The sequence below is a fragment of the Aulonocara sp. 'chitande type north' Nkhata Bay genome, linkage group LG7 (genome assembly GCF_057382095.1).
Source record: "Aulonocara sp. 'chitande type north' Nkhata Bay isolate Kocher_YH1m ecotype deep benthic linkage group LG7, A_spYH_male_GT1.1, whole genome shotgun sequence".
Classification (NCBI taxonomy): domain Eukaryota; kingdom Metazoa; phylum Chordata; class Actinopteri; order Cichliformes; family Cichlidae; genus Aulonocara; species Aulonocara sp. 'chitande type north' Nkhata Bay.
In genome coordinates this window covers 4205839-4231768 of record NC_141350.1, presented here as the reverse complement: position 1 = coordinate 4231768, position 25930 = coordinate 4205839, and the positions used below count along the sequence as shown (strand labels likewise).

Below are 25930 nucleotides of genomic sequence, written 5' to 3'. Positions count from 1 at the left end.
CTTTTCTTCAAAGGACTCTGGACAAGCTATTCCTCGTGTGGTTGAGAGTTGTATTCGCTACATAAATTTGTATGGTGAGTAGCATACTGTCAGCCCTTACAGTGTTACAGTAGTTGCTGTATTTATACCTTCTTTGAGGTCTTCTTATAACCCAACCAACTTTATCTAGTGTGGGACAAAGTAACACTTTCACAGATGCAGATGTTGGAGTTTCAGTTTATTCCATGGAAATGTGCAAATTCCCTGTTTATCTTTATGTGGTCTCTTCTACTGAAATTCCCATACATACATTCTCCCATACAGTGAGAAACCTCTCACTTGTATGACTGTTGAGTTTAAATATCACTGACTAAAGCAGATTTATAATTCTAAGCATTGAAAGGTGTGACTGTAGAGAACATCCTCTGCATCTTGTCTGGCAACCAACTGATGACACTCAGAGATAAATCTAAAAAAATATTGCAGGCTAGTTACAGTAACTTAATCTTGCTTAGTAAAGGGCATGTTTTTTGATTACTAGTAATGATATGAATAATGAGTAATTTTGATCTTCCTTAGGATGTGTCATTTTGGGCAATTTGTTTTCTCATCTGTATGACCACAGGTGGATTAAAGCTCATGAGTTGGTCTTCTGCTTTTCTTTGCTTCCTCATCCTCTTTCTTTGTTTTGTTTTTTCCCTGTACAGGCCTCCAGCACCAAGGAATATTTCGTGTACCTGGATCCCAGCTGGAAGTCAACGACATCAAGAACTCATTTGAGAGAGGTACCGGGGTTCTGTTTTCACTATAAAAGATGCTTGTCAACAGCTTGATCTCTACTATATTTGTTTCCAATTTTATTTTTAATTAGGTATATGTCTAAAATGATGCAATAAAATAAATCCAACTTGACCTGCTCGCTTCTCTTTGTTTTAGGAAATGACCCTCTGGCAGACGATGAGAATAATCATGACATCAATTCGGTGGCTGGCGTTCTCAAACTGTACTTCCGAGGTCTGGAGAACCCTCTTTTCCCCAAAGAGAGGTTCAATGAGCTGCTGTCCTGCATCAGTAAGAACATATTTTTGTGTATTATCAGTCAGTCGCTTTTTATGAGTGATTGATTGTTTGTTTTCTGTAACAAGTTTTATTTATTTACATACTTATTTTAAATACTTTGCGTTACAGTGAAGAGCATATTTGTCTAATTTAGATGGATTTAGATCCTGGTGATTTTATTGTCTTAAAGACCTAAAATAATTAGCTCTCATATCATCTTATATTATACACTGTAGCCTTGTGGGGGGGGGTTATACATACAGTGGGGCAAAAAAGTATTTAGTCAGCCACTGATTGTGCAAGTTCCCCCACTTAAAATGATGACAGAGGTCAGTACTTTGCACCAGAGGTACACTTCAACTGTGAGAGACAGAATGTGAAAAAAAAATCCATGAATCCACATGGTAGGATTTGTAAAGAATTTATTCGTAAATCAGGGTGGACAATAAGTATTTGGTCACCTCAAACATGGAAAATCTCTGGCTCTCACAGACCTGTAACGTCTTCTGTAAGACGCTTTTCTGTCCCCCACTCGTTACCTGTATGAATGGCACCTGTTTGAACTCATCATCTGTATAAAAGACACCTGTCCACAGCCTCAAACAGTCGGACTCCAAACTCCGCCATGGCCAAGACCAAAGAGCTTTCGAAGGACACCAGGAAAAGTATTGTAGACCTGCACCAGACTGGGAAGAGTGAATCTACAATAGGCAAGCAGCTTGGTGTGAAAAAATCAACTGTGGGAGCAATCATCAGAAAATGGAAGACATACAAGACCACTGATAATCTCCCTCGATCTGGGGCTCCACGCAAGATCTCATCCCGTGGGGTCAAAATGATCATGAGAACGGTGAGCAAAGATCCCAGAACCACACGGGGGGACCTGGTGAATGACCTGCAGAGAGCTGGGACCAAAGTAACAAAGGTCACCATCAGTAACACACTACAACGGCAGGGAATCAAATCCCGCAGTGCCAGACGTGTTCCGCTGCTGAAGCCAGTGCATGTCCAGGCCCGTCTGAAGTTTGCCAGAGAGCACATGGATGATACAGCAGAGGATTGGGAGAATGTCATGTGGTCAGATGAAACCAAAGTAGAACTTTTTGGTATAAACTCAACTCGTCATGTTTGGAGGACGAAGAATACTGAGTTGCATCCCAAGAACACCATACCTACTGTGAAGCATGGGGGTGGAAACATCATGCTATGGGGCTGTTTTTCTGCCAAGGGGACAGGACGACTGATCCGTGTTAAGGACAGAATGAATGGGGCCATGTATCGTGAGATTTTGAGCCAAAACCTCCTTCCATCAGTGAGAACTTTGAAGATGAAACGAGGCTGGGTCTTCCAACATGACAATGATCCAAAACACACCGCCCGGGCAACAAAGGAGTGGCTCCGTAAGAAGCATTTGAAAGTCCTGGAGTGGCCTAGCCAGTCTCCAGACCTCAACCCCATAGAAAATCTGTGGCGGGAGTTGAAAGTCTGTGTTGCTCGGCGACAGCCCCAAAACATCACTGCTCTCGAGAAGATCTGCATGGAGGAATGGGCCAAAATACCAGCTACTGTGTGCAAACCTGGTAAAGACCTATAGTAAACGTTTGACCTCTGTTATTGCCAACAAAGGTTATGTTACAAAGTATTGAGTTGTATTTTTGTTATTGACCAAATACTTATTTTCCACCCTGATTTACCAATAAATTCTTTACAAATCCTACCATGTGGATTCATGGATTTTTTTTTTTCACATTCTGTCTCTCACAGTTGAAGTGTACCTCTGGTGCAAATTACTGACCTCTGTCATCATTTTAGGTGGGGGAACTTGCACAATCGGTGGCTGACTAAATACTTTTTTGCCCCACTGTATCCGATAATGAAAGTTTGAACATTTTGGGATATTCCTTGTAGTCTTGCTTGAACTCTTTGTCATTCTGAAGTCTGAACTCGGACTTGCGTTTTGTGGGTCCTGCTCTGCTGTGTTGAGCTCTGAGCAGGAGCCGATCTGTTGTGAGCGGCACAAAGCTGACCATAGAGTTTTGGTGGAGTGTTGAATGTTCGCAGCCCTGGGCTGAATCTGCAGTGGAGTCCTCACAAGAATGGTCACATTGTGAATTTGTCTGAATCGTTCCACAGTTCAGTCAGCTCTTTGAATGACACTGCATTACATCACATCAGCTCTGTTAAAGAACAATTGAATATGCACAAAGTCACATGGACATAGTGTGCGTCCCGATGCCTCGTGCGACTCTGCGGGAGTGATTGTGTGCCCCGTGTATTTGTGTGTGTTCTTTGTGTACTCGCAAGTGTGTGAAGTGTGTCCTCTTGAGTTTCTTGGGTCTACCGTCGTTTACACATTTGTGCTGGATGAGTGATGGGGATTCCCTGTTTACATTTCCCAGCTCTGCATGCCAGTGATTGCAGTGTGGGCTGAGCGCCCAGCAGGCTCCATATATAAACCTTATTCCCATATGGAGCAGCTCAGACCAGCTACGAGATCGTTTAACCGCTCTCAGTTGACTGTTTCATTTTCACCGCAGCCATGCACTGCGGCTTGTGATATCTTTCATTTTGGAATTTGCGGTAAGAATGCTTCGCGAGGATGTGCTGCACACACGTGATGTAGAAGTCTGCGTTCGAATAGATCTTTAAATAGCAGCTTCTGAAGTGCTTGAGAGCCTCACAGAATCCAAGTTAGGTATTCATGAAAAATGAAATGCATCACAAGTATCCCAGAAGCCCAAATCCCAGATGGCACACAGTGGCTGGAGGGTGACATGGCTATTTTTAGCAGCCCAGCCAGCACAGCCCCAGCTTAGCTGCTTAAAACAGCCTGTTTCAGGTGCCACACTGAGACAAACATAATAGTAACGAAGGACAGAAAGGTCGACATTCTCCGGCTGCATCTTACTAAAGCACAATATTTTTTCTCTGTGAAAATGATAATAAAGCTGCTCTTTTTTTCGTGATATTTCTGAAAAGGTAAACAAAATGTGCGCGTGACAGAGCACCTATTTTCACTTCTTCTTCCTTTATGAGAGAATCGGGTGATAAACCAAAGTTGTGGTGAGGGTAATTACCAGAGTCAACATATCGCCTGTGTCCACGAGGACCTTATACAATTAAACGTCTGTGCCCGTTTAAATATTTAATGTTTCTACTAAGTATTTGGCCGAATTTATGTCTTTAGACTTGAGAGTATGTGGATAACGTCGATAGATTACACAAGTGTAAGCCCCAGACGTCTACTCCATGGACTGAACCAGAGAAAAACTTGTTATATATGCTTTTATTTTTTTGGTTTATAAATTTTTTATTGCTAACAACATACTCTTTTTGACCCCCCCCCCCCTATTTTTTTTTTTAAAAAAGGAATAGAAAACCTGTATGAGAGAGCGCTGTACATCCGTAAGATCCTCCTGACCATTCCCAGATCGGTCCTCATTGTGATGCGCTACCTCTTTGCCTTCCTCGACCAGTGAGTTTAACAAAAATAACATCCTAAACATCATGATTGCCCTTGCTCAATGATTTGTCTGAAATACTTTATACTAAAATATTCCAACCTTTTACTCCTTTATATTTTGTTTCTTCACCCTCCGTCCCTCCCTTCAGTCTGTCCCAGTACAGTGATGAGAACATGATGGACCCATACAACCTGGCCATATGTTTTGGCCCAACACTCATGCCCACACCAGACAGCCAGGACCAGGTCTCGTGCCAGGCCCACGTCAACGAGATCATCAAGACGATCATCATCCACCACGAGACCATCTTTCCTGATGTCAAAGAACTGGATGGGCCCATCTATGAGAAGTGCATGGCGGGCGGGGACTACTGGTAAGAAATAAGAACGTATGCCGACAGTGCTATACCTAAATCGGGTGAAGTGCCGCATTTACTGGACCCAAACATCCAGAGATGTTCACACTGGGGAGTGGATGTGAGCTATGACACATACCAGTTCAACACGTGCAGCTGAAGAACATGACGAGGTAGCTCATGTTTCAGGACTGTATTTAGATGAGACAGGCTGAAACGATCGTTTTAATTTCTACGATCATGACAGAAGAAAAAAGAGGTCACCTGGCAGGAAGGGGCTGATTAGTTGAAATGCAGAGCAAACTGCAGTCAAGCAAGACAAAAACCAGCCTCACATCTGTATATAAGGTTATCGCTTGTTTCTTCCCGACTTTATCTACCTCTGTTTCTCCTCGTCTGTGCTGCCCCCACATCACCGCAGCCTGACAGCGATTTATCTCTGGCCAGAGTAAATCACCTGTCTCAGCGTGCCTGTGTCTCCCCGAGTGAGACATAACCCCTGGGATTTTCTTTTCCATTCGTTGCCTCCTCCTCTCCCTAAAGAGGAGGTTGCTACTGACATGTTAGCTTGGACGCAGACGTTCATTTCCTGGCCGGGGTAATCTGCGGTCATGTGTGGCGTTCCTGTCAGCTCTCACTCTTCATTTCCAGATGATCATTTAGAAAGACTTCCTAACCACACAATGGGAAACTCTTGATAATGGCTGCTGGTTGAACATCCTCCATGTCTTATTAATTGTAAAAAACCTTCCTGCTTTTCATCTTGTCTTGAATGGCTTTTTATCATTAAAATTTTTTGTGTGTGTTGTTGAAATGTACCTTAGTCCTTGAACCCTGTTGTGGCTGTGACCCTGGTAATTTGGATGTTGTCCCCAACAGTGAGAGCCCCTATAGCGAGCATGGAGCCCTGGAGGAGGTAGACAATGAGGGAGGAACAGAGACGCACACCAGCGAGGATGGTGAGTGACTGCACAGCAGTAAATAGTCATACAAATGTTTAAACTTGCTCTTACATACCTTTGTGTCCTTCTAGAGTCCAATCAAATTGTGTTTTTAGGAGTTGCAATCACTAAATATAGAACTAAAACTAATTATTGTAACCATTGTTCATTTAGCATATGCACGGTTAAATTTAACCCCCCCCAGTCTTTGGTGTGTGGGGGGTTAAACTTGTGTCTCTGCAGCTCCGGGTGGCTAATCCTGCCTTTCAGCCCGATAAATGCATTAACCTTGAAGAGCCAGGGAACCGGGCTCAGAATGACAGACAGCCATTCATATTCTAATGGTTCTGCTTTCCTTGGGGCTTTGGACGGCACCCCCTCATTTTACAAATTCCTTGGTGGTCTGCACCTTTTGGGCCTCCTGGGAATGGAAACTTGTTTCTTAAAGGTCCCAACCTTGGATTACATTTTTAACTCCCTTTGTGAAAAATCAGCGCACAAGTAATTTATGGCAGATTTATGAAGCATGTTTCAAAAGTGTCACATTTTATCTGTGGTTCAAAAATAATAAAGTCTACATTTAACTACATTTCCATATGTCCCAGAGAAATATATATAGAAATGAAGAAACGAAGAAAAAACACCGGGCTGTTGTTGACACTGGAGGATATTAAGTACTTCAGCCAGACGCTGTTGTGTGATCAGACATGTGGTCCTTTGTTTCCATGAAATGGATACCAGTTCATCATGTCCAAATCAAATATTTAGTGAGTTAGTTGAGACCAAAAGATTAGACGTGGTATGACTTTGCTGTTTAACTTACAGTAAAAAGCAGAAAAGGACAATAAAACTTTCAGCTCATTAAAAAGTGAGAGATAACTTTGACAGAAAACTGACCAGATGTAGACAGAACGGTGCAAGAAATACTTGAACTACTGTTGAACCTAATTTTATTGTCTTACCTTAGTAACACACTTTCCTAAACCTTTTCTGTTGAAAGCGGTCACCCAAATCCTTCCACGTTATCACCAAGCTACATGTTGACATCAGCCTCCACAGAGAGACTTTGAAAACCACAGTTGATCTCTTCTCCTGACATTAGCTTTTAATCACGGTTTCCAAATAAAGACCCTCATCTTACTGTTAAGTATAACCAAAGGAAATATCTGATTAGACGAGGAAACTTATTCCTACTGTAAAACACAGATGGCAGCTATCAACTTTGAGTAATTACGAGAAGATTGTGTTTTCCAGAAAGCCCTTGCTGCCATGGTTTTGTTCCAAAAGCTTCTCTAAGCAGACTGGGAGGATGTCCTCACTGACTGAGTTCCTCCCTGTAGAGTCTTGAACTGTGGTCAAGTTATTGTCATCAGTTATTTTTAAATCCCTGTGACCTCAGTTGGATTTCAGACACAAAAACAGGGCTTGTTTCCTGTTTAGTTACTCTCGCTTGTTTTCTCCAGACTTACATAGTTATCATTTTTCTCTCCTTTCTTATCAAGGCTTCAAACGTGTTAACTTGTGTTGGCCTTTAAAGGAAGTGAATGTCACCTCGTGTGCAAACACCGGTGGAGAAATATCCTTGACTCGTTGGAGCAGATGCGTTTCAAGCTGATTACATACAGAGTCTTAATGCAATATGCTGTCCTGATAACATTTGTGAAAAAAATGAAGTGTGTGGATAACTGACGATCAAGATCTTTTGTCATATTGTAGTTGTGACCATTCAGAAAATATAGCCACAGTTTATGTATTTTGTGTATTTTTCAGAGGCAAACAGTCTTCTGAAAGACATAATGTCAGTCTTCACCAGGATTCCCCAGATGGGTATTTCATGAAAAGCTCCCCAAGATGTACCAGAACTCCTATGCTTACCTTTATTTTGAAATATACGATAGCAGCTTCTTGGTTTGGTCCAAAAGAGGGTGCGGTTGTCCACCTGTTCACCACTTTGGCCCTCACTGAAGTATCTCTTTTGCTTTGAGGTTTTGCACAGAGGTTGAATCCTATATTAGTCATCCCATTTCTTTCATGTCAACAAAAGGTCCAGATTTTTACTTATCCTGTTAAATTTGATGCACACATTCTTATTCCTTTTAATAAGACACTGGGTAGTCACTTTTATTTTAGCAGCATTGTGAGTTTTTATGCTCCCGATACATTTTGTTCATGATTAAAAAGCAGGCAGTACTGTGCAAAAGTCATGAGACACTCTTCATTTCATTCACGTTTTCCTGGAAAAATGACAAATAAATGCAACAGTTTATCGAAACGTCTACAAACATGAATGGAAATATTGTATAAAATGAGTTATAACGAGCTTGAAGCTCAGTGTTTGGTATGAGGACTTTTATTCTTCAACAGACCCTAAACTATTTTAGGCAAGCTTTCTTTTTTATTTAGTAGTCTTCAGGAATACTGCCTCTGATCCCACATTGCTTCATTATAGTTGAGACCTGGCCTCAGCTGAGGCCTTCAATGCCCGATGTTTCACTGTGTTTTTCTATCCAGGTATGCTTTTACTACATTGGCAGTGTGTTTGGTATCATTGCCATGCTGAGAAATGAAGTTTCTGCCAATTGAAAGCTTTCCACACAGTATTACACAGTGGAGCAAAATCGAATGGTTCTTTTCTGCGTTCATAATACCATGATTCCAGCCTCAAACCATGACAGAGCCATTTTTGTGATGGCTGGCTCACTGTTGTACCTCATTCCTGACCTCCTCTGGACATACTCGCTAGGGCTGTTCGATATAACCATATATATCGGATGACGATATAAAAACATCTATCGTTTCATTTTACGCTATCGTTTGTTTCGTGGTGTCGCAAAATAAACTCTTTACGGCAATATTTTTCATGGTTTTGATGGTCACTGTAGTGGCTATATTCATTTCTTAAAGTTCTCTCTTTCGCTTATATTTAATATAACCACACTACAGACAGACAAGGGCTTGTTTTTATGCGTTGTCGTTAGCAACAACGACTGTAAAACCATCGCGTGTCTGCTTGTTTATTTTCCACATAAACCTTTCACAATAAAGCTCAAGATCCTGTTGAGACTTTTCAAAATAAACTGAATCACGTGAAAGAGCAGATTATTTACGGATGAGAATTAAAAAAGAGCCGTCAAGTGTTAGAAAATAAACCTTAGACTCAAACGTTAGAACAGGCTTTTCCCCGCAGCACGCCGTGTAATAAATACTCACAAAGAAAACGGCGGATGTTACAACTTATGTCTAAAAATGTATCGTTTCATGCATCGGTTAAAACACTCGACTCCAGCTGGAAACACTTCACGCAAGTCGAGCTGCCCGAGATTCACAGAATTTACAGAAAATGTTACATTTTTGTGATTTATATCGTTATCGGACGATAGATGTCTTAATTTTGGTCATATCGCACAGCCCTAATACAATCATTGGAACCAAACATCAAGGCTAGTTCTTGTCTAATTTGGCCTACCTCACCCTTTTCTCTCAGTTTTCCCTCCTTAAGATCGGCTTCTTTACAGCCATCCTTCCACTAACATCTTTTCTGATGAATTTTCAGAGAACAGTAGGAGGATTAACTGAAGGTCCAGTTCAGTTTCTTTAGGATGTGACTTTCAGATACTGTTCATCTACTGTAGCTGGTTTATTTGTAGGCCTGCCACTTCTGGTTTTAATCCACCAGTTTCCACCATGCTGAGATAATGCCAAGTTTCAGCTAACGGCTTCTTGGAACTCGCCTTGTTGATGCAAAAATAGTATTCTGGGCCAGGGAGCGAATTGTGTTTTACTAGTAACTAGTAAAATTGGTTCTTTGCCAAGTTATCTGTTATGTGTAGACACAACACTGGTTCATCCCTGGAGAAACACTCAAGACCACTTTAAAAAGTGACAATAATGTGTTGCTCTCTGGAAGCAAAATATAAAGAAACAAGAGTTGAAGCCTTTTGTGCTGTATGTGTAAAAATAATCCCATTTCCTTTGATCTCTGCAACAGTTTGTGCTTTTTATTAACCTGCTAAGCAAAGACAGCTTTGAAATCAATCTTAAATTAAAGTTTTTCCCCTATAGGACACAGTTATTTGAAGCAGCAATAATGTTAACATATGGGAGGCACAAACTGGGCGTTGTGACATTTGACACTGTCCGACACGCGTGACATTTGAGATGATGGTTGTCACGCGAGGAGCTTAACTGGTTTTAGAGTGGCAACATTAATGTTGTGTCTGCTGGTAAATTTCCCACAAGGTCAGAAATGAACTAAATGACTCATTGATTATGGCAGTTACAGGAATATACCAGGATGCCCTCGATGTCACGTGAACCTGCTCGCTGTATTGTAGATGTTAAAGGGGAATGTATTGTTATACTTTGCAGAGCGTAGTCAGTTTTCCTATTAGGAGCCATGTTTCTTTTCTTTTTTTCCCATGTTTGCCGCAGTGTCTGCTGTTTGTTTTGTAACAGCAAGAGTGTGCGATTATTAACATCATGATGATGTGCAGTGGGGGAAAAGAAGCCTCCTTTAGTGCCATTGATCCTAAAAACATATCAAACCAGGCTTCTGCTGCCCCATTTCTCTGTGGGAACACTGGTGTAAGCAACATCCACACCAACCGCGCTCCACTGGTGTGTGCAAGACATCTGACAGTTTCTATCTCTTGGACCACATGCCTCCAACTCTCATGGTTCAGCATTTCTTTAGCTCCAGTCTCAGTGTGGGAGGGTGCGTACATGTACGTGTGCAACCGAGTTCAGTTGGTTCTGAAAGATTTTCAGTTATAATTGCACGACATGACAAAGGGAATCCTGCCTGCTGCTTCCAGCTTCAGTCACGTCCCTGCAGCACTCACACGCGTGTGCCTTGGGTACACATTGACAGATCGCAGGATCAGCTTATTGACGTGACTGAAAGGGATGAAGAAAGTAGAGGAAGGAAGAGAATTCCCCTGCACCGACGACTGTGCCGTCTGCTTTATTAACAGCCTCGTCCACTGTAGTGCAGTCCGATTAATTCAAACTGTAAATTCCTGCTTGTCACATTTCATCGGAGCCACGGCAAAAACTGACAACCCAGTGAAGCAAAGACAGTAGCAAGTTAAAGGTGGGATGAAACTGAACGAGAATACATGAGATAAAATAGGACACTGGAAGAAATGCAGAGCCCACAAGTCTTTCCACAATCAAGCCTATATTTTCTTTAGCACACGGGATTCTCATCTTGAAATTAATCTCCCACTCCTGAGAAAGATGCAGTATATCACGATGAGTTGTCACAGCTGAGACAGGTTTCAGACATTTACTCTGTTGCCTTCCTACCAGCGTATATATAGAGCCTGTGTTACGTCTGTCCAGGGACCCCCTGTCTGACTTGAAGCGAGAAAGTGAGCTGGCAGGAAAGCAGAGGTAGGAGCGAGGGAGGAATAAAGAAGCTATTTTTAGCCTCGTGTTGCTGTAGTGCATACATATTGGCTTGGAGACTGTGCCTTTTTTGAAAAGTAAAGTCAACTCTAGATGTTGTTCTCTTCAGATTGTATTCGGGGAACACAAGTAGTTAAATGTGTACAAGTAAATTAAAATAAACTGTAATAATAATTGTTCAGTCGACCACTGGCTGGTGTTTTACGCAGTAACTTTTCACGGTATGTTTCACATTCTGTTGTCAGTGATCCAGAGCTCTATTTGTACAATTATTGAGCAGTAATCACCCCAGTCTGATGATCCATGCCGTGACTCACATGCCCCTGAGTCGCATAGATCTCCTCTCAAAAGCTTCTATACATGTCCTGCTAAAGCTCCTCAGGGCCCATAGTGGCTCTGGCCTGCTGTTGTAAAGCTGGGTTACTATTGACTGGAACTGAGGGCGGGGGAATCAGCTGGCTTAGCTTACTTGCACTCCATGTGCACTTGCATCAACTGCATATTCACGTGTACAAACATGTCGGTGTTAGACTCCCTTGAATTGTAGCCAGCCTGTATTTGTAAGTGCATTTGTTTCCAAAATTAGATTTTTATTTCCCAAGTCTACAGCACTTTAATCAGTTGTTAGAAATGTCTGCACATGAAATAACAACCATCTGTACTTGATGACTTTGCCATATCTGACATGTACTTAACCTGACTAATCCTTTCTCTTGACAGAGGGTGAGCCTATTGAAGCCATTGCCAAGTTTGACTACGTCGGGCGCTCTTCTCGAGAGTTGTCTTTCAAGAAGGGCGCCTCCCTGCTGCTGTATCAACGGGCATCTGAAGACTGGTGGGAGGGGAGGCACAATGGGATTGATGGCCTGGTGCCACACCAGTACATTGTAGTCCAAGACATGTGAGTGTCCTACAAATATAGAGCAATAAATATCTTCTGTATTGAGCACAAACAAAAGATGTGCATCATGCACAGTGAATACTGACTAGTCAGTTTACCTCTAGCTAACCTCAAACTGTAGGCAGTTGTAAAGGAATAATCAGATGTTCATAATATATGTTATGTACTTTCTTCCCAAGAGATGGATGGGAACATTCATACATCCATTTTCTTAACTGCTTATCCAGTTCAGGGGTGTGGGGGTTGGGCTAGAGCTTATCTGAGCTGAGGCTGGACAGGAAGATTTATACTGTTTCCTATCTGTTCAGTAAATATGATGCCAGCATCTTTTGAACTAAACCTAAGATGAGGGAAAACATTTACTCGTTCCACAGCTGACAGAGTCCTCAAACCCTGAAAAATGCTCTAACAGAAGGTGTTTATAAAGAACCACTGAAAGTAATACATTCATTTATAGATTGAATGTATATAAAAATTACATTTTTATATATTTTTAATTATACAATTAAAATGGAATTCTTTAGTTGGAAGATGAACGAGTAGTTTCTGACCTCTCCTCGCTTAATTATTATACCAAAGGCTGCTTAACTAGTGCCGGATCCACTTAGAGTCTGAGAGCTAAAGTCCTTAGCAAAATATCCCTGTGGGTTAAACAACACACTTGTCCTTGTTGACTTTGCTCCACAAAAAGGCTGCTAGGCCGTCAGGTTACTATAGGGTCGCGCACAGGGGACCTTCAGGCTCATTTGTCTTGTCCTCCACTGTCATCCCTGCTCAGCTGTGGAGCTTTCTGCATCTCCAGGGTCCTTAACCAAGCCTTCTGTCACCGTCTCGTGCTCTCAGCACTAACAAGCATGCACTCTGCCATAGCGACTGTTGGTGCCTAATGGACTGAAGTCACTGTCTCGTTAGGACTGGAACAGAATCACTCCAATCACTTAGTAGCTGGCTGGCAAAACAGTCATTTGGAATGCCTTCACGCTCTTTCTGTTTTCCTCCTTCCCCTGCTGCTGTTGTCCCGTCAAAGGACCCCTATCAATAATTCACTAGGAGGGAGCACTGCTGATGGGGTGTCATCTTAGTTAATGAAAGAGCACAGAAATTTACAGCTGTACACGTTGTTCCCAAGGAAGTAACGTCCTGGTCTCTACTTAAAGTGAGCAGGCAGAGGAAAGTAAGAGCGCACAAGATTGCAATCTTCACTCGTCCTGTAAAAAAATAACATATACAGGGAGATGTTTCCTAAAGTACTTTGGCACAAGATGTCACCTGTCAACGTTTGACTGTGAAAATTCGTTTGTAATTTTTGTTGGTAGCTGCCTCTGCTTTGGAGAAGTGCTCGTCTGTGCTGTGACCCTGTGCGTTCATGTGGATTTGCTAAATAAGTGACTGTGTTTGATGATGCCATCAGAGGCAACAGTGCAGCTCAGTAGGTCTGATTACTGCCACCTGACAGGCACCAACTGTACCGAGTATCCAGTGACACAGCTCACTGAAACTCATGCAGCTGGTTTGTGTGTGAGTGTTTGTGCGTGTCGCCGACACAGCGCATCACCAGAATGCTGAGAGGTTCGGGACTATGACTCATCTGACTCCGTAGACCTTGTGGGGTGGGGGTGGGGGTGACACATGCTGACTCTCAGGAAACGGATGGAAAATACTGATACTGAAGAACTGAACAAATATAAAAGATTGACTGATTTGCTGATTTGTCCCTTTTTTTTTTCTACTGTGGGTTTGTCTATCACTTCTTGCTCTTTTCATGTCTCAATGTCACACTGTCTCTGTGTCCCAGAGATGACAACTTCTCAGACACTCTGAGTCAGAAGGCTGACAGCGAGGCCAGCAGTGGCCATGCTGGGGAGGATAAATGCTCAGGAAAAGACATCGGTTCACCCAATGACACCAGGATCTCTGAAGCCTTCATCACCAGGTGGGTATACTGCTGTAAAACAGTGCTAGCTGTTGATGCTTTTTTGTTTGTTTGGTTTTTTTACACAATTTCTGTCAAATACCTTAATTAGGGACCACAGAGATTTTGCAGTTCTGAATATCAAAAAAAAACCTTTAAAATTTTTAATTTGGATCATAGACGCTCTTCCCACGTTTTTAAAGAGTGATGTCAAAATTTGTTTTACATCCAAATCCAGCCCACTTTGGTCTTATGTGGGACGCAAAATTAACAGTTATTTCAAGAGAAAGGAATCTGTCAGCACAACTCTTTTAGGGCTGCCACGATTAGTCGACTATCAGAATCGTCGACGACTGATTTAATAGTCGACGCGTCGTTTGAAGCTTTGTAAGATCACAAAAGACGCAGGAATAAGTAGCAGGATTTAAGAGTGTAATAACGAACTGAAACAGAAGATGGCAGCACTGCATGTACAAGGAACCAGCTGCCGTTAAACCCCGAAGAAGAAGAAGAAGCTGTGTCCCAGAATTCATAGCGCGGCCCAGCTCAGTTGTCAACAATGGCGGCAGCTAGTTAGTTTTAATATTACTCTTATTATTCTTTCTGGGTCACAAAATAAACGTTTAACATATTTTCAGGCGAGAATGTAGCTGTGTAAACCTCAAATATCTGCTCAGTTTATCAAGACACCACATATTTTCAAAAGCGCTCCGACGTTTTCGGAGACGTCTGTTACCCACTAGCTCGATAGCTAGCCGGGGGCAAGGCTCGTTAGAGCCGTGAGAACACCGGACTCCCAGCAAATCGTTTTGAAACCCACCGCCGTCTTTCGCTACTCAGGTTAAACGTGATATATAAGTCACTTAGATAACTTAACAATGTTATTGTTTGGCTTTTTGTAGTATTTTATTTGTTCCTAAGTAAATCGGTTTGGCTGAGATTAAAGTTATAGTTTTTACACAGCTGAATAAACGTCAAGCAGACAGCTGATTATCAGAAGTATGAGATGCTGGAGAATATACTCCGGTGTCCTGTTATATTTTAGATAGCAAGGAGTTTATTAAACTTCACCGAAACAATCTGCAAATTTCATTAAAATTTTTAATAAACTATCATCTTGTCTTTATTTTTAGTTAGCACATACTTTAAACGCTTAAAGCTGTAAGCTAATGATAATTATATAAGAGCAGATACTGCTGGTGCAATAAGCTGTAGTTTTAGGTCCAATGGATGATGATCTGATGACTAATGGCAAAAATAATCGGTGACTAGTCGACTATCAAAATAATCGTTTGTGGCAGCCCTAGACTCTATGGGCTTAAAGTCTTTGTTGTGGCATTAATAGCCATGGGGCAGGTTTTTATCAGTAGGAAAAGCTGTAAAACTTATGAAAATTAAATTAAAAAGTCCAAAATTCTTGTTCTCCTTCACATTTTCCAAAGTAATCCAGCGGGCCAGATTGGAGTCTTTGCTGGGCCAATTCTGGGCCCAGGCCTTATGTTTGACACCCTTGTTTCACTGTAATTAGTTTACTGCAAATTTGACTTTTACCCTGTTAAATCACTGCAAATTATTCATAATGTTTCCATTTTACGTAAAACAGGGCAGTTGGAGACCATTAGTTTTACGGCAGCAGTAACAGTAACTCCTGAGTGTGCTGCCTTCCTCTGACATTGTGTTTCCTAAACTCAGCTCTTTGTCTAATTGCAAGCATCAGCCACATTGTTTTGTCCCAAGTTACCAGACAGTTCCCGTCAGAAAGTATGAGTATTAAACAACTATTTCAGTCATGCACATGGAGGATTGGCGCACGCACACACACACACTGTGTAGACACACAAATCCAATCACACCTCAGTCTTTTTGGCAGTCTCTCTGCTGGTTAGTGCCAGTATTTTGTCTCCTGCTTCTCTTTTCATTGGTGGAGGATAAGCGACCTTGAAATATCTCTTACTGGGTTTTGGCCAAACACATGCTATTTTATTCAGAGCCATACTCACTCCCTCTACTTCACTGTTGAAATGTTGATGATTCATGCTAGAGGCAATATTTACACCACTGCAGGTATTGGTATGCAGCTGAACATATCTGAATGAATCATCCTTTTAACATCAGCCTTAATAAGCGTCCTCAAAGTCCTTAAACTAGAATCTGTCACACTCTTCCTGTCATTGGCTCCCAGGTGATCCCCACCTCTCTCCTCTTTCTTCTACCTCCACCCTCCCCCTGCTCACTATCTACTTTTCCATTCAAACAGCAAGTTTTGAATCATTTATACCACTGGATATTTTTTTCTTTGGATATTTTCCCCTCTTGGTGGTCTCAGTCAATAACACGCTCACCAGACAGACTTCTATGGTAATCACAGTAAGCATTAGTAAACAAGACAGCTGTGTTAGAGCCTCTTTTAGTGGAGAAGAAGCATGTTGATGTGACCAGAACAATTCCTTCACTCGGCCTGTTTTTCTGTGTTAATGAAGAGGGGCACGTACAGCGTCTTGTGATTTCTGTTACATTATTAGTCGAAGCCATAATAAGCAAAGGGTGAGCTGTCAATGCGGTGACAGCTTGCAGAGTAAGTTGCGGTGCCTGTTGTAGTACATGCTGTCCCAGAGGAAGATTAAGGACATACATGCTGACTGCTCCACCTGCAGTTTATAAGCAGGTGCTGCAGTTGTTTTGCTATTCAAGAAATGTCAGTGCAGTCAAGGAAAAAAAAAATGTTGTTTCCTCACCAGACACCGTGTCTGCACCACTCCACCACTGGATCTCTATTATTTAGTGTGTGAGCTTTCAACAGCAGCCATTGGTGCAGTCATATGTTTTTATTATGCGCATGAATTTATAAATTTACATTCAGATGTGTGTGGGTTTCAGAGTGTTACATAATCAAAGGTCTGTTTGGATTTACCTGATACTCTGGCATTGCAGGTAGAGCTCACATTATATTCACCAAAATATTCACCACCTTCTCGTCCATCCTCATTACTGCTTTTTCTTTATCACAGTAATAAAACTGCCTGGAAATGTTAATGATAATGTCTGAGAGCTCGTTCATAGGGCTGATGTAAACTCTCTACTTGAAGCCGTTTGTTTCGGAGAAACAACCGAGGAAGAGTTATTACTGAAGATGATTAACTCTAATAACTGACCTGACCTGCATTAGAATCCAGATGCTGTATTACTAATTGAATCTTTTAAGTTGTCACTATTTCCATAAATGTAACACCAACTCAAAAAGCAAGTGATAATAAAATTAGACACTGCGCTGCTTGACTGTAAGTGATGAGCTGCTTTGATTAATCGTTACAGCCCTCGACTCTGCGTAAGTATGACAACCACAACAGAGCTGAACCTGTTGGAGCAATACAAAGGAGGATGCGCTCCTTTACTGGTCTTTTATGGAGTAACACAAATGCTTCAGTGAAACTGATGTTGGCGTGGAGCAGTCTGTTAATGTAAAGGGATTTATGTGTGATAGAAGTGCATTCATATTCAGCTCCGTCTCCGTGTTTTAACTGTGATAAGGCAGCTTCAGCGTCCCCTGGAGGAGTCTGTTTTGATCCTCTGATGAACAACAGATCCATTCTACCTGCTCTCCAGAATAACCTTAACCGATGCTTGACATCAAGGATTCCCTCAAAAAGCTAATATGCCCCATCTAATTCTGTTTTTAGAAGCTTTAAACTACTAATAAATCACAGCTAATGTGATGAAGTAGTGGTGAGGAAAACTGCTTTTTTTTTAATGCTTGCCTATTGTTTCCTCTTTCCTGCACTTATATTGCAGCAGACACAGGAAAAGATCAGATCCACCGTCTCGACGGCCACCTGCCCGTCCCAGTGATGTCCACTGCATGGTGCATACCTCCCAGCAGAGTCATAGTGGACATGGCGGGACTCCAGAGATGGGTTCACCAGTTCTAGGCCACTTCAGCCCACGGGACATGCTGCGAAGTCGCAATCACGTTGCCATAGACAGCCCTGAGCGACGGCGCCGCGCTGGCCACAGCAGTCTGACGAATATCAGTCGTCACGAGTCCCTGAAGAAGATGGAGAGCCCACCGATTCGACGTTCCACGTCCTCGGGCCAGTACACAGGCTTTACCGATGCCCATCACCACCACCACCACCACCACGGCGGCAAGCCCTTGGATCCGGAGACCATCGCACAGGTCAGCGCGGGACGAGCGGCGACCCGACCGCAGCTCCCTCCACCATCAAAGCCCTGCCCTGCCCTGTAAAAACATAGTCAGTCCCAGTCTTCTGCTTCCTCTGGCTGCAACCTAGTCCCTGTGCTAAAGAAACGCAAAAGACTAGCTTCACAGGCAGACGGCAGGGATCACAGTATACTCCTACACACAATATTCCTATAAATTCTGAATTTTTTGGAAAATGCCAAATATTCCAAAGTCTTGAATTTTGTCATCATTCTAATATGGCTTCTGTCATATAAGATTATATAATAGTGGAGCCATAGTCTTTTATAGGCTGTCGTTTAGAAAGCAGAGGGTTACAGAGAGCACCTTAAACTGTGCTGGGCTGTCGGTCTGCCTACTGGGAGCATGCTAAGATGAACATGTCATCTCTGCATCTCATTTGCAATCCAGAGCCATTAACATGGTGAGGGAGAAGAGCCAGTATTAAGTAATATTGTCTACTAACTTTGCATGTATACTGCATGCTTGGTGTTTTCTTAAAAAATCTCTCCTTGTGGTCTTCTTTTATATTGTGTCTGTGTTCTCCATGTTTTTGCATGTTTCTGGTCTTTTTCACTCTTAATTTCTCCATCCAATCTTGCCTTCTTGTTTTTTCTCTCTTTTTTTCATCTTAACCCTCCTGCTCGTGTCTTGCCTATGTCATTATCATCCTCTCTCACGCACATTTTCTCCTCTCCTGCAGGACATAGAGGAAACTATGAACACTGCTCTGAATGAGCTGCGAGAGCTGGAGCGGCAGAGCTCAGCCAAGCACGCCCCCGACGTGGTGTTGGACACCCTGGAGCAGCGGCAGACCTCCGGCAGCAGCGGCGGAGGTCCGACGCCGGCCAGCTCCAGCGAGTCCCTCAGCCCCATCCACGCCGTCATGCTGCGGTCAACTGCCAACACTGAGCCGCCCACCCGCCGCAGCACCAGCTCCTCCAATGATTCTGTGAGCACGTTCAAGCCCGTGGTAGCACCACGCATGGGGGTGCAGCTCAAACCCCCCGCTTTGAGGCCCAAGCCCATGGTCTTACCAAAATCAAATCAGGCCCCTCAGCCTCCTGCTAATTCTTCTCAGGACCCTCTGGATAAGTCCTGCACCATGTAACCTCCAGGGCAGGAATCGGAGAATGTAAATCAAAAACTCTCAATCTAGTTCCCAAGAGACTGTGAAACCAGTGTTTACAGTTCTCAGAGAGAGTACAAGTAATATCTAAGAGTGTGTAAAATACTTGGCCCTGGATTGGAGACATTTCTTTTTGATGGTTTGAATCTGAAAACAAGAATTTAAAAAGGATTAGATCTGAGTTATTGATGTAGGAGTTGTAGTGAAGACAGATTTGTCTGTTGTCTCAGATTTGTGTTAATATGTTTAGGTAATATTAATATTAAATAACAGATATCTTTAAAAAAAAAGATTTTAAAAACAACAAATCACAAAGGCTTCCGGAAAGTTTTAGAAAATGTACACATTAGTTTAGTTTACAGATGATAATGAACTGTAACTCTGAACAACATGTGGTGCATGCAGTTCTTGAACCTGTGGTGAGAGCTGTCGTGACCACAGATTAGATTTTTCTTTCCCTTTTATCTAGAATGGCCTTCGGAGGTGTTGCGAACCAGTACATAGATCATACATCAGATGTTCATTAATAGAAAAGGTGCTGTGACTTGCTGGGCAGAAAGAGTTTTAAGGAGCCAAAAGAGCCCTTTACAGATTATTTATTAACGGTACTCTGTTAATAAATGAGTAGTACTGACACCAGTATGCTTTTTCCACTCGCATGTAAACTGCAGCTTTCTTCAGCAAAGCATGCCGTCTGTTGTGTTTCGTTAAGTACAAAGATCACCTCTGTGCTGGCTTCACTCAGATTTATTTAAGCATATTGCCTGGAATGACAGATGATGATTGGATAAAACCACTATTGCTTTATGACTTTTACGTCTGAACATTTTGATGCGTTCATAAATTCCTGCAACGTTACCTTAGGTTGTGGGAAGAAATGCGCCTGATATGTGCTTGCTTTTGCATCTGTGTAACCTTTAGGGAGAAAATGATGATGAAAAATATGTTGTTACACTGCGTGGACTACATGCCATAGCTTCCTTTTATGCCTTGTTTGGCTTTATTTACCCAAAGACATGAGTTTATAAGTCAAAGCACGGATACTGATCCTTCATGTTTAGACTCAAGGTGGCGCCCTGTGGTTGTGCTGCCAGTAGCCATGGACCTGATGACTGTTAGTTGTAAAAGCCTCCTAATACGTTCCCCCTGCTTCCTGTGCTTCTCTTTGCGAAGGTGTTTGAAAACAGCAGCTTGCTTTGAGTCCTCTAGTCTGTTTTATATTTGGGAAAGAATGTCAATAATGTTTGCATACTGCTCTCAGACTGACATTGAAGCTCTTTTCGCGCATTTACCGATTTGTGTGGATGATACTTAGAAGTGCATGGAAAGAAATGGGCTACGTGGGTCAGTCAGCTCCTATATAATGATTTCAAAATGCAATAGCCTCATAAAATTGTATGTGCCAGACTTCCAGTTTTGTGGCTGCACCCCTGTATGTCTCCATTTGTTTTTGTTTTTTTAACCTCTGTGCTGTAGAAATAACAGAGCCGGGTGCATGTCATTGGAGTGTTTGGCTAGCATAGTTACATATAGAAAAGAGTTTGGTAGTTAGGTTGCAGTGCATAAGCAATGCTCTCTAACAGCAGGTTTACACTATCTTTGACTTGACAAATATTATATGTATAAATAATTAAAGGTTAATTAATTTCTGAATTACTAACTTTCATTATTTTTGTAATCTTCTTTTTGTTATATTTGTTGTGTTTCTGGGTAGAAATCACTTAGAAGATATGATGTAGAATAAATATCCAGAGATACAGGTGTCCCACCTATAGTGTGAAGCCAGTTGTGTATATAAAAAAATGTGTTTTTGTCACTATGTAACATCAGCAACAGTAGGACTCAAGTTATGCCGTCTGTAGGCTTTAAGCTACTCTGTGGTGTTATGTACATCTGTATTCTGTGAAAGTGCCTTTGGAAATGTTTTAGAGGAACTTCAGACACTCTGCCCGGTCGCATATTAGATGCCGTGTTTTTGAGAAAATGCAGTGCAGGATGATGAAGTGTATAAGAAATTATGCCATTTTCCAAACAGTTATATGGCAGAATTGATCATAAATAAACAGCTTACTCAATGTGACATTGCACTTTTATGTATATAACTGTATATATGGCATGTAATATCATAACGTTTAGAGTTCATTCAAGGATTTCTTTCTAATAAAGGAAATAGTTTGTTGACCTTGTGTGTGTTTTTGTTTGTTTTATTGAGGAACTTTGACTGCAATTTATTAAATAGATTGACTACACTTGTGTAGATGAAGTTTTAGTGCCCCTAAAAGACGTTTGAGCCAGAACAGTAAAATTACCAGTTTTGCAAAGAATAACATACACTGGTTTTGTCAAGAATAATAAAAAATTGTGAAAGCTTTCATTAAATTAGAAAACGGACTCATTGCCTTCACTGTATGGGGACAAGGACCAGCTTAGTGTCATGTTTCCCACAGAGCCTCTTTCTCAGCCAGTGTGTCTATTCTTTGTTCTGTTTGGATAGCAGAAAAGTACAGTTTCAAGATTGTAGTCATTCAGATTTGCAACAGTCAAAAAGAGTAGATGATTGGTAAATAGATCGATGCTTACAAAGCACTTTTCTACTTTAATTGCACACTCAAAATGCATTTTTACTATAAGCCTCATTCACCCAATCTCGCATACATTCATAAAAGTGCTTTTTTCTAAACCTACGCACACTGTCTAACATTCACACTCTGTTAGATGCATTGGGACAACAGCATCTTGCAAAAGGTTACTTCAATGTGCAGAGTACAAGAGCCAGGGATCAAACCTCTAATCTTGCAGCTAGTAAACGACCTGCACTACCTTCTGAGCAATAGATGGTCCGAATAAGATGAGAGTACAGAAACTTGTGAGAGCACAACAAAAGGCAGAAAGGCCACACAAACTAAGTAGTTAGCACATTTCCTCACAGCAAAGTCCCGAGTCCTTGTTGTGAACACCAGTCAGAGCAGGGCCCTGATGTGTGGAGTTGCCTTTGTTTATTCCAGAAGTTCCTGTTTCTTCCTGCCGTGACATGATCAGTTCATTCTCCTGTCACTGTGCCTTTTAACACAGCTGCAGATGGTCCTCGGCACCACACTGCATTACAGAACGAGTTTCCCTTTTGTGTCAATAACGGCTGTCAATCTTAAATGAATGAGTCACATTTGCATAAATAAAGAAAGGAAATTTTTAATGTCAATCATAATTTTGAATAAGTAACTCTCAGGGACACAGATATGATGAGGATGAAAGCCATTGTTTTTACATTTAACAAAAAGCATTAAAAGATTGCAAACAATAATAAACAAAGCAGACGCAGAACGATTGATGGAAAGTTTTCTTGTTGTCATCAAATCAGTCATTTGGGAAACTTCTTTTTTCTACATGTTATGTGCTGCTATGTGTGGGAGTTTTATTGGGATTTGGTGTTCCCCGGAGCTAGTTCCAACCTGTTTGTTCCACACTTTAGTGTGGGTCTTGAAGGCCATCTAGTTAAAACAGAGATTGTGTTGTTTTTAATACTATAGCACAACAGTTTTATTGTTATTGAGGAGAGACTAAATAAAAATAACATTTTACCTCAGCAATCCCAACCTTTCTCTCCCAAGTGTGAATGCTCTGCTTAAGCTTCTTGTATTTGTCTTTGACATGCATGTACTCAGTGATATCAGGAGCCTGATAATCTCTGAGCTGCCGTCTGAGTTTGTGGTTAAGGGCTTCAGCCGCTGAATGCTCCTGAGGAGAGAAAGATCAGGTATTAAAATTGGGGGTTTTAGATTCTTGAAGCTTTACTAATTTCGACAAACCTTCTCAGCATGCTCTAACTCCTCCTCTATTTTTGCCAGCATCTGCCTCACTTTGGCGATGTCATTGCTCAGCTCTGCCGACATCAATGTCACACTCTGCAGCTTTTCCTGCTCACACAGATATGACAGATAAGCTGAAAGTTATACTGGAAATAACGCCAAGAACACCATCTGACAAATTTCCAGCGAGTTACCTTGTGTGAGCTGAGAACACGCTGAACCTTCAAACTGTTGATCTGAAGTTCATCCAGGTTTTTGTCGGGTCTTGGCTCGTCATACTCCTGAAAAAATTCCTAGATGCAATACACAGAACTTTGCATTTACACACTAGCAAAATGAGCAAGTATATAAATGGTTACAAACATGTAAGACACTGACAAACTTTGGCAGCAGAAAGCAGACTGTACATTGATTTTCTGTCCTCTCGTGTAACAGTCTAACCTACAACCTACACAATCTCTTGACAGCAACACATTTGCTTTCATTCTCTACCTCATACTCAGCTTTCCCCATCTCTTTTTTCTGCTGCAGCTGTTGCAGGAGCTTCTTCTCGTGGAGCTTTAGTGCCTGATTCTTTACATTTAAGGTCTCCAGCTGGGTGACCTGTACATACGTTTGAACAGAACAAATGAGGTGAAAGGGAGGTTATAAACAGGACTGAAGAAAGCGGATAACTAACAAGGGTGAAAAAAAGTTCTTTACGCTGCTTGCTTCAATCTTTAGAAGCTAACCCATCTTAATAATCTTAGTAATTTTATTGACTTTATATAAAATACTTGGGTAAAATTAATAATATGACTTTAAAAGGGTAAAAAGTCTCTGGCCTTTGGAAATGTGCATACCTCTAACCTGGAACAATCTATTCAAATACTGCTGTGCACATGTTGATGTCACTGTTTTGTTAAAAAGACAAGTTTTGTTACCTTTAACTTGTCTTCAATGTACTGGAGCACCTTCTCTGGCTCTTTCATTTCTAGCGTGTTGTCCTTTGTAGGTTTGACCAGTCTACGCTCAAAATCGTTCTTCGCCTTCCTGACATCAGCCAGACGTAATTCTGCTTCCTTCATAGAGGCCTGAAAAGACAAGTATGTTTCATGAATAAATGTACCTGAGTCAGTGTTTCTATATATTGTGTTTTATTTTTTGCATGTGTGTGTTGTAACCTTGTAGTTGTCCTTGTTTTTTTCAGATTTCAGTTTGAGTTTCTCCCGGTCCTGTTGCGTTTCTCTTACTTCTCTTTGTGCTACGCACAGTTTTTGTTCTAAAGTGAGCGGCTGAAAACGGTCCGATATGTTGGACCTGGACTTTCGCCTCCATCCAACGCCCTGAAGGCACAAAAACTCAAAATAGTATCCTATGATGTTTTGTTCAAGAAAGAGAATGCAAATGTTTTCAGTCAAACATTTATTGGCTGGAAAGAGTTGATGCAATAAGATCTGCTTTATTTTGGCCTGTCTCAAACAGTAAATAAATTGACATTACCTAAAACTATAAAAACATTACACTGCAGCTGGGACAGCCATAAAAAGGACTTTGTCCTTCACTGTCTATCTAATTCACAAGTTCTGACAAATAAAGTGTGCTGTGTGTAGATATATGTTGAGTGTGAAGCATTAATCTGCAGTCTTTACTTTTAGGAAGAGACCTATAATGGCAAGTAAGGATTTGCATTCAAGGTTATTTAATAAACCTTTATGGTACTTACCCCAGCCCCCAGCTTCAAGCTTCGTGTTGCCCCGGCACCTTCTCCCCCAGCCTGGGATAGCAGGTCTTGTGGATCCAGGCGGCAAATGAAGCTTTCAAACATGTCATTCTCTGCCAGGAGGGCTGCATTGGAATGCCTCGGGGAAGAATGAATAAGAAAAGCAGGCAAAATAAATACATTTTTTTAAAAATCACTTAAAAATGCTCGGAGAAGTAACCGCTTACTTTAAGAAAAATTAATTAGAAAAAAAACATTATGTAGAGGGTGGAACAGCTCACCCTAAACCTTTCTAGCTAATGGTTAATAGACGAAAAGTTGTATTTTAGTAACATTTAACTGAAATTACAGACCATTAGCAGAGCATTAGCAAGTAACTTTGGTGGGTTATACGGAATAAGTTAAATAAAGTCAGTTGTAGGGTTACAGCCGATAGGACGGAGTTATTTTTAGTTTAATAAATATGAACTGTCATTACTTTAGTTCTTCGATCCGTTTGTAAATGAGTTCCTTCTGTTCTTGCGTGACCTCGCCATTTTCCTCGATCAAGGAAAGGTCGTCCTCCATGGTTGCTAAGGTACACTGAACCTCTGGTTTCTATGGCCTAGTGTTGCATTCACGCACTTCTGGAAACGTTTTACTCAGTAAGTTTTGCAATGAGAGAAATGGATGTAATTGTGAAGGCTTTAGGACCCAGGGGACCCAAGAGAGCAGACTTTTTTTCTAAAAAAAAGTCGCTAAAAAAAGACGTGAAAGCGCGTATCGCTTTTACTCTCAACAAGCAGCGGGTGCTATAACGCAGTCAGTTCTTCTTTTACTCTTATGCTGTTTTGTGGATCACAAGGTTTAAAACTACTTATAAACACACACGAAGTAACTCCACCAGAGTGCCTATTTCGGGTTACTTTTGCCGGTCCAAGCCCGGGTAAAGGAGCAGGGTTGGAATTGTGACATTAAAAAAAAAACAATAATTGCTAAAAGAAATTTAATTTGTAGTTCTAAAGAAACTCTAAATGCATTTAGGCCGTTTTTTACTCACTTTATGTCTCTTCCACGATGTTATTTCTCTCTCCAA

At 41.5% G+C, this 25930-nt stretch overlaps 2 protein-coding genes across 6 annotated transcripts in view; one reads left to right on the top strand and one right to left on the bottom strand.

The window, feature by feature from the left end:
- Positions 1–21528, top strand: part of srgap1a (SLIT-ROBO Rho GTPase activating protein 1a) — a 79286-nt gene extending 57758 nt beyond the window's left edge. For 2 of the 5 annotated variants that reach the window (XM_086298066.1, XM_086298064.1), the window contains exons 13-22: positions 14–74; positions 687–764; positions 916–1050; positions 4408–4513; positions 4651–4875; positions 5737–5816; positions 11928–12108; positions 13904–14041; positions 17813–18194; positions 18922–21528. In XM_086298066.1, coding sequence (XP_086154192.1) covers positions 14–74; positions 687–764; positions 916–1050; positions 4408–4513; positions 4651–4875; positions 5737–5816; positions 11928–12108; positions 13904–14041; positions 17813–18194; positions 18922–19329 — 1794 coding nt within the window. In that variant the 3' untranslated portion in view covers positions 19330–21528. Of the gene's footprint in view, positions 1–13; positions 75–686; positions 765–915; positions 1051–4407; positions 4514–4650; positions 4876–5736; positions 5817–11927; positions 12109–13903; positions 14042–17809; positions 18271–18921 lie in introns of all 5 variants that reach the window. The other 3 variants (XM_086298065.1, XM_086298063.1, XM_086298067.1) reach the window with 2 other exon arrangements.
- A 989-nt stretch (positions 21529–22517) lies between these two features.
- On the bottom strand, positions 22518–25475 carry cfap263 (cilia and flagella associated protein 263). Its single transcript, XM_086302330.1, has 9 exons — positions 25334–25475; positions 24859–24994; positions 24317–24478; positions 24077–24226; positions 23646–23756; positions 23348–23446; positions 23154–23261; positions 22927–23082; positions 22518–22835 (listed from the first exon to the last, which is right to left on the bottom strand). Exons 1-9 carry the CDS (start codon positions 25420–25422, stop codon positions 22728–22730), a joined length of 1119 nt encoding a protein of 372 aa, XP_086158456.1. The 5' UTR covers positions 25423–25475; the 3' UTR covers positions 22518–22727.
- Positions 25476–25930: the final 455 nt, after the last annotated feature.

Coding starts and splice junctions, on each gene's coding strand:
- cfap263 (XM_086302330.1), bottom strand. CDS start 25,422: ATGGAGGACGACCTTTCCTTGATCGAGGAAAATGGCGAGGTCACGCAA. Junction 24,995..25,333: donor AAACGGATCGAAGAACTAAA/GTAATGACAGTT, acceptor TTCTTCCCCGAG/GCATTCCAATGCAGCCCTCC. Junction 23,757..24,076: donor ACATTGAAGACAAGTTAAAG/GTAACAAAACTT, acceptor ACGTATGTACAG/GTCACCCAGCTGGAGACCTT.